The sequence below is a fragment of the Lycorma delicatula genome, chromosome 6 (assembly GCF_047948215.1).
Source record: "Lycorma delicatula isolate Av1 chromosome 6, ASM4794821v1, whole genome shotgun sequence".
NCBI classification, from domain to species: Eukaryota; Metazoa; Arthropoda; class Insecta; order Hemiptera; family Fulgoridae; genus Lycorma; species Lycorma delicatula.
The window spans coordinates 16,648,538-16,657,100 of record NC_134460.1 but is presented as its reverse complement, the minus strand read 5'-3'; the positions used below and the strand labels follow the sequence as shown (position 1 = coordinate 16,657,100).

General features: G+C 31.6%; 1 protein-coding gene across 1 annotated transcript in view; it reads right to left on the bottom strand.

The window, feature by feature from the left end:
* Positions 1-1,635: 1,635 nt before the first annotated feature.
* Positions 1,636-8,563, bottom strand: part of LOC142326659 (tetratricopeptide repeat protein 37-like) — a 35,279-nt gene continuing 28,351 nt past the window's right edge. The window contains exon 10 of the mRNA XM_075369264.1: positions 1,636-1,803. Coding sequence (XP_075225379.1) covers positions 1,781-1,803 — 23 coding nt within the window. The 3' untranslated portion in view covers positions 1,636-1,780. The remainder of the gene's footprint in view (positions 1,804-8,563) is intronic.

Here is an 8,563-nt window from a genome sequence, read left to right as displayed (position 1 = left end):
AAAATAGAATTTGGATCAAGATATTCAAGTTCCTCTCTTATCAATAATATAGCCCTCGATTATGGAAAGGTTTCAACTCTATATAGATTTCATAAAGACGGAGTAAACTTATTGTTTTAATGCTTCTAAAATGATGGTTTTTTTTTTTTTAATTTTACAAGTCAAAATACTGTTAAACAAAAACAAATTCCATTTTATAATTTGCACACTGAAACGGTTTTTTGTTATTATTATCAATAATAATAATAACTAGGAATTGACTTTGGTTATCAGTTTGTGTTTGCTACAATATAATCAGATTAAACAGCATTTAAGTAAAGGTACTTTTACATAAATTACACATATAAATACTATGAAGGCCAACCAGAAAATGGTACCAATTTTATGATAAAAAGAAAATCTATCAAATTTTCTGACCGGGGCAATCCTGTATCATATTCCTCTGTTCCCAGTTCACCAAGATAGTAGTCACTGTTTTAAGTCTTATCATTCTCTCCCAAACATTTTCCTCCAAAAAAGGTCTTTCAGTTTGATAAACAAATGATAGCCACTAGGGGTCAGGTGAGGGGGTACAGGTTGGCTGGTTGAAAATTTCCTACTTCAGTTTTAAAAGCAACTGATGTATTTTCTTATTGGTATGAGACCATGAAATGTAACAGAGGAAACAAATGCTGCTAGACAACAGGCTTCTCTACAATTTCAAACAGTCTACCACAATTTTGTTACTGTTTTACAATGTGCATCAGTATTTACTTATGCTAAATGGACCATAAACTCAGCAAGGAAGGACGTTTTTGGTTCCAGAAGACAGTAGTCGTAACTATTCAAGTACAGACTCCTACTTAAATTTGTTTGGTTTGCATGGTGAACAAGGTAATCATATACTGAAGTTTACTCTCTGGTATAAAAATTCAGCTTTCATTCCCAAAAGGGTGATTGCACCCAATGTGAATTGGTCACAAAAGAAGATGAAAACATTAAAAAAAAGTAACAATAACAGCTCAGGGCTAGAAAGAGGTCACAGGGTAAAAGAAGAAGTCAAGGGAAAATGATCATTATAATAAAGTGTGAGCTTTAGTGCTTACAAAACATTTTGGTTTGTAAAATTGGCATACAATTTTGTATGCCAATTATAGTAAAACAATTTAGTCTAACGAATAAATGTAAGGAAAAGATGTATATTGGTAATTACTTAAAATAATTATTAAAAATATTTATTAACTTAAAAATATTAACTTACTATATTATAAATAATAAATAGTATTAAAATCACATTATTCTAAATTCATCGTAAACTTTTCACTATGATTCCCATTGCTAATCTCACCATAACTGCTGTGTAACAGCAATATTTTCTTCAAAAATTCATTAATTTTTTGATAAACTACAAAATTCTCTTACAATGAATGTAAATTTTGGAACTCACAGCAGAGTATCCAAATAAAAAAAATAACCCAAAAATCTAAAAATAAGACTACTGCTACTAAACAAGTTGTATTTAACCTGGTGCAAATATACTTCGTTCAGAGAAATTATTACTAAAGATAAAATTGTATTAAATTTTAAAATTAATTATTACCTATAATCAACATCAACAGGTTGTGGTTGCCATTGGTTATTGTCATTATTCAACGGAGAACCAGTCAGACTTATAAGATTTCTGTGGTCAATTTCAACTGCTGGTGGAGGCCTCAGCACATCGTCTTCACTACTATCTTCTGGTACTGGAATTTCATAGTCCAATGAGTTTCCAAAACCCTCTTTACAACCTGGTGGTGAATTAACACCTTCTCCCCAACTTGCCTAAACAAAAGTAATGGTAAGTTAATATGAAAAAAGAAACCTAAGAAAGGAAAAATAAAATATCTTAGCCATCTAAACAAACCTCATGTTACCAATTTGCTTTTCCATAATCTCACAGGCTAATATTTTAATATATCACATTTGCTATTTTATTATTCTATTAAACCAGATCACCAGTGGTGATACGTTATAAGCTGAACTCTCTAAAATGATTAAGCACAAAAAAGTAATAAAAAGTAAATTCTTATAAATTAGGATTAGCTACAGTGATTAGACAATAGCATATTGGTTATTTACTGTAAATAAAAATGGTAATACAATGTTATCTTTAATGATAAGACAATCTTTTATTTGAAAGCAGGCAAAAATTTATTTATTTTAAATAAAAAAATATATATATATATAAAAACAGAAAAAATACCAACAGCAATGAAAATTTAATCTCAACTTGAAACTGCTTTGAAGTAGGGAAATAGTTATAATTAGAGGCTTTTCAGTAGGAAATCAAAAACATCCAATAACTGTAAATAAAAAAGTACAGCTGCTAAATTAAGCTACGTTAATGGTCGAATAAGAAAATAAATAATAGCATTACCTTATTTACTTTTTTAAATTATGTAGATTATTTCATTTTCAAAATGTAAGTACAAATTTAATAAGCAAGTGAACTATTAATTTATACAATGAATTACTCTTTAATTTACTAATCAAGACATACACACAGGTACTTTTGATACCTGCTGCATGCTCTATTGGGGACTGCAAGTTCACACACTCGTATATAAAAACTATATATATATATAAAAATCCCCTACACTAATAAAATATTTGAATTTTCAGAAAATTTATATAAAATTCAATTTTTATATAAAGAATTAAATAATAATAAATTATAACATTTTTAATATTATTAAAAATAGTTATTATTAATATTATATATATATATATATATATATATATATATATATATAAAATTTATAAATAAATATATATACATATAAAATATAAACAAATAAACATCTAAATCCACCAGTTACAGTTCAATAAAAGGTAAGAATACTTGCCTATTTGTCTGTAGCACTTACAGAGCTTAACTCCATCATTAGCAGACCAATTTTTGTAAAATTCAAAATTATAAATAAAATATATAGTTAAAAATAGTTTTTTTTTTTAAAAAAAAAACCATAGTTAAAATGTGAGATAGTTTATTTAACCATGGTGTGAACATAAGTTTTAAATATGATAATAGTATATACCATCATACTAATAATAATTTTAAAATTTTAACTTTTTTTTTACAAAAATAACTATATTTTATTTATAATTATGTGTATTCTTAAAAATGTCTCTGATGCTGATGGCACTGCAGACATATAAGTGAGTGTTCTTACCTTTTATTGAACTGTGCATTTAGATATTTATGAGGGTCATTGATATGTAAACCAGAATTGTTCTGTGTGGATTGAGGAACAGCAGTAAATGTGGTAGGGCACTGTGGGTAGTAAGGTGGATATGTGTGGAGGGGAACAACTGGCCAGCCACATTCGTAGGTAACATTCCTGTCAGTAGCAGAATATCTGAGCAGGAGGTATCATCATCAGTTGTGTAACGAATTAGCATCTTTTGAGCAAAACTTAGCATTTTTTGCCAACAAAGGTGTCAAATTCTCTGAAATTTTGACTCAACTCTAGGCACAGTTTGGAGATGCTACCCTGTCAAATGTTTAACCGAGCCAAAAAATTTTGAGGTGGCTGTGATGCAGTGGAGAACAAAAGTCACGAATATAATCTGCAGACCATTGTCAATGATTCAGGAAGTTTATGACCTTGTGGAAGATGACTGTCACTGAAATTACATCAGAGGCGGGTGTAAGTGTTGGGAGTGTGCATATAATGTTGTCAGACACTCTTGGATGCCCACTGGGCTGGTTTAGTGGTTAACTCATTGCAAATTAGTTGATGTCGAAGTTGAGAGTTCTAAGGTTCAAATCCTAGTAAAGGCAGTTACTTTTATACAGATTTGAATACAAGATTGTAGATACCAGTGTTATTTGGAGGTTGGGTTTCAATTAACCACACATCTCAGGAACTGTCGACCTGAGACTGTACAAGACTACCCTTCATTCACATTCATATATATCATCCTACGAAGTAATACATTACAGTGGTTCCAGAGGCTAAACAGAAAAAAGAGAGACACTCTTGGATACAAAAAAGTGTTGGCAAGGTAGGTTTCACGTATGGGTATGTGTGGGTTCCATGAGACATAGAGAAATGTCCGAAAAGATATCTGTCAACAGCTTATGAATTGCTTTGAGGTGAAGGGAGGCATTTAATGGCCGTACTGTGACCTGCGACGAAATGTGAGTTCACAACTGCACCCCATAAAACAAAAGAACAGTATGGAGTGTTGGAAAAGTGAGAGGAGCACTATCAAGGCCATAAAACACTTCTCAGCTGGAAAATTTCTGGTAACTGTCTTTTGGTAACTAAAAAGGTATGCTGCTGATTTACTAACTGCATGAACGAAGAACCGTAAATTCGGCATATTACTGCCAATTGTTAGATGATGTCAGGGCTGCTCATAGCAACAAACGGTGCCGGCAACAGATTCATAACATCCTCCTACTCCATGGCAACTCAAGACTCACGATAAACTCACTAAATTCATTGGACACTTCTTCAACACCCACAGAAAAGTCCAAACTTGTCACCAAGTGATTTCTACATGTTTGGTATGCTGAAAGAAGCTTTAGGAGAGGAAAGATTTAAAGACTATGCCGCAGTCGAGCATGCATGTGTGCAATTGGTTGCTGAGGCAGCCATCATGTTTTTTTGATGAAGGAATCAGGAAGTTACCTATCCAGTGGAGAAAATGTGTTCCTATTGAAGGAAACTATTTAGAAAAATAAGGTATTTATTTGTAATTTTATCTAATATTAATGAAGCTCTAAACTATATTTGAATGACCCTCGTATTACTAATTGTTTGATATAGTGTTATACAATGTTCAAAATACACACACACACATATATATATATATGTATATATATACAAACACACACATACATATTATATATATATATATATACACATATAAAAAAATTCTGTATTTTTTAAAAATTGGATAATAAATGAAATAAATAAATTCAGAGGATTAAATTCTATTTATTATTAGAAAATTAAGACAGATTTGTGGGAGCAGGCATCCCATAGAGTTTTATCATAGGCCCCACTTTATATCTCACATATAGATCAATTAATTAGTAACTAGTTTAATTCAAGGTAATTCTACTTACTTTATATGAAAATAGATAATGTACAGACATAACTGAACAACGATACACCAATCATCTGTTCAGGTAAAGCTTTATATCTGCAGATCACGAACTGTCACCTTTTATAATGAGTCTACGAGCAATGTACATATAAGTAGAAATTGACTGAGCAAGAAAAATTTTCCTGAATTTTAAAATAAATATAACAAGAATACAATTTACAACATACACATCAACAATAACACACCAAATGAAAATGTTAGCAGTGAATTTCTGTGGATTACCACAGACAAATATTTTCACAGGATAGATACATTAATGACTTCTATGATGTGTATTTGATGTATATGAAACATAGGTTACACGGTGATGCAAGATAACAAACGATCTTTCACCTTGTACTGTTACTCTGGATTTAAATTGTTCTTTAACTTCATTAATTGCTAGTTCTATGTAAAGATTAAAAAGATAACTAGGATTGAGAACATCCTTGTCAGACTCCCTATTTTATTACAGCTTCTTTCTTATATTCTTAAATTATTACTGTTGCTGTTTGGTTCCTGTAAATGTTAGCAAGTGTTCTTCTATCTCTGTACATGAACCCTAATTTTTTAAAAATTCTGAACATTTTATTCCAGTCTACATCATTGAATGCCTTTTCTAGGTCTATAAATGCCAAGTATGTTGGTTTGTTTTTCTTTAATCTTCCATCTACTATTAATCTGAGCCCTAAAATTGCTTCTCTTGTCCCTATAATTTCCCTGAAATCAAACTGGTCTTCTCCTAACACTTTTTCCACTCTTCTCTCAATTTTTCTGTACAGAATTCTAGTTAAGATTTTTGATGCATGATTAGTTAAGCTAATTATTCTGTATTCTACACATTTATCCGCTCCTGCCTTGGTATCATGACTATAATACACACCAGTTTGTATAATCTATCTATCGCTTCCTCTCCTGCACTGCGCAGTAATTCTGCAGATATTCGTCTACTACAGGAGTCTTTCTGCCGTTCAAATTTTTTAATGCTCTCTTAAATTCATATCTAAGTATTGTTTCTTCCCTTTCATCCTCTTCTTCCTCTATAACACCATTTACTAATTCATTTCCTCCGTATAACTCTTCAATATATTCCACCCAACTATCAATCTTTCCTTTCGTATTATAAATCGGTGTACCATCTTTGTTTAAGATATAACTGGATTTTAATTTACGTACCACAAAATTCTCCTTAATTTTCCTGTATCCTTCATCTATTTCGCCAATTATCATTTCTCTTCCCACTTCTCACAAATTCACTCTTCTTTCACTAGTTTGCTCTTCCTTTTTATAGTATTTCTTAATTGTCGATAGCTCCTTTTACTTTCTTCATCATTAGCATTCTTATATTTTCTACGTTCACCCATCAGCTGCAATATATCCTCTGATATCCAAGGTTTTCTACCAGTTCTCTTTGTTTTGCCTAAGTTCACTTCGGCTGATTTAAGAATTTACTTTTTAAGATTTTCCCATTCTTCTTCTACATTTTCAACCTTATCTTTTTTTACTCAAACCTCTTGCGATCAAAAAATTTCTTTACCTCCCCTTACTCAAGCTTCTCTAAATTCCAAAAATAGCAGCTGTAGTTTTTCCATTGCTTTCAGCTGTGCAGTACTCAGAAAATTGAGTGATATTGATATGTCCATTTTGAGTGATGTTTGATGTCCTGACCTACACCCATAACAAATACTGAAAGAGCTGCTGCCCTCTTTCAGGAATCATTCCTTAGTCTGGCTCTCAACAGATACCTCTCTGATATGGTTGCACCTTCGAACCAGCTACTTTGTATCATTGAGCATTCAAGCCCCCTCACCATCAGCAAGGTCTCATGATTCACAGAGGGAACTTGGTACTTTAAAGGAATTTATAGTTTGAGTGTACCTGTCCAAATTATGTACAGGTACAGATTATGTTTCAACACACATAATCACATTTTATTTCAAACTAAACATAATTTAGAAAAATTATAGTTTTTCTTTTTCTTTTAACCTTTTGTAAGCAGGAGCGCTCTTCTCAAAATTCATCTGCTCTAAATACATAGTTCTATAAAGTATTACTGTCACACTAGATTGATGTGACAAAGAACAACCAATCTGAAGAGATGTCAGTACTTTTAGAGTAACTAAAGTATTGGTAATGCACATTTTGATTCACGTCTACAATAGATGCTAAAATACTTTCTCTAAAATATGTATTAATACTATTAAATAATCCTCAATTTGAAAAACTGCTGCAGCCTTAGAGAGCAACCAATAAAGGTATGCTGTGAAGCTGTCCTGTATATTCTTATATCAGTCTGTTCATGAGTAATCAATAAACTAGTTGCTAATACCTCTCTTTATAGAGAAGTCATATATATATATATATATATATATATATATAAGATACCTGTATATTCCTATATCAGTCTGTTCATGAGTAATCAATAAACTAGTTGTTAATACCTCTCATTATAGAGAAGTCATATATATATAAGATACATTCAATAATTAATGAAACAAACTGATGTAGAGATAAAACTGTTCATTCAATGATAATGAGACTTTTTGAGGGTCAAGTTGGTAACCTTTAAAACACATTTAAAGGTTAAACACATTAATCTAAGCATAACCCCTTTTGTTGATTTCAGAATGTCAGCTCCACTTGAAATATGCATGCCATATCAGAGGTGTGGACCAGTGAAAATTTACTCATGAATGTTGAAACAGACGGTGAAAAGTATTTAAAACGCAGTAACATGTATAAGTGGGTGGAACAGTTTAATTTGGGCAGAACAAGTGTGATTGATCTTGTTCTGATCACTCATTGTTTGATCGTCTGGAATACCAGTTGAAGTTTTGACTACCATGCTTAAAATCGTATAAATGATCTTATTCATGAAGATAGGGGAGTCAAAATTTCCCAAATTGCTAGTTTATGTAATATTAGTGTTGGAACCACGCATTCAATCATTCATGATGTGCTGAATTATCACAAAACATGTTCAAGATGGGTTTGAAGACAGTTGACTTAAACCCATAAAGACCCAGATTTAGTTGGGAGGTGTTGCCACATCCTCCTTACAGCCCAGACCTTGCCCTGTCTGATTTTCATTTGTTCGACCTGCTCAGACGTTTTACACAACAGGAAGTTCGACGACAACGAACTGGTCAAAAAAGTGGTACATGAACGGTTCAAACAGCAAGGTTAAGACTTCTACACTGCAGGAATCACAAAGGTCACAGAATGGTGGGAGGACAAATGTCTAAATGTTCCTGGAGACTATGTAGAAAAGTAGTGTTTCATTGTCACTGAATAAATTGTTTTTTCTCTACATCAACTTGTTTCATTAATTATTTAATGTCCCTCGTATTATGCTAACATTATTAGTATCCTGAATAAAATCAGTACCATATAAAAAAATAAGAGAAAAGAGATAAAAATGTAAAAAGAACAGCTAATATAT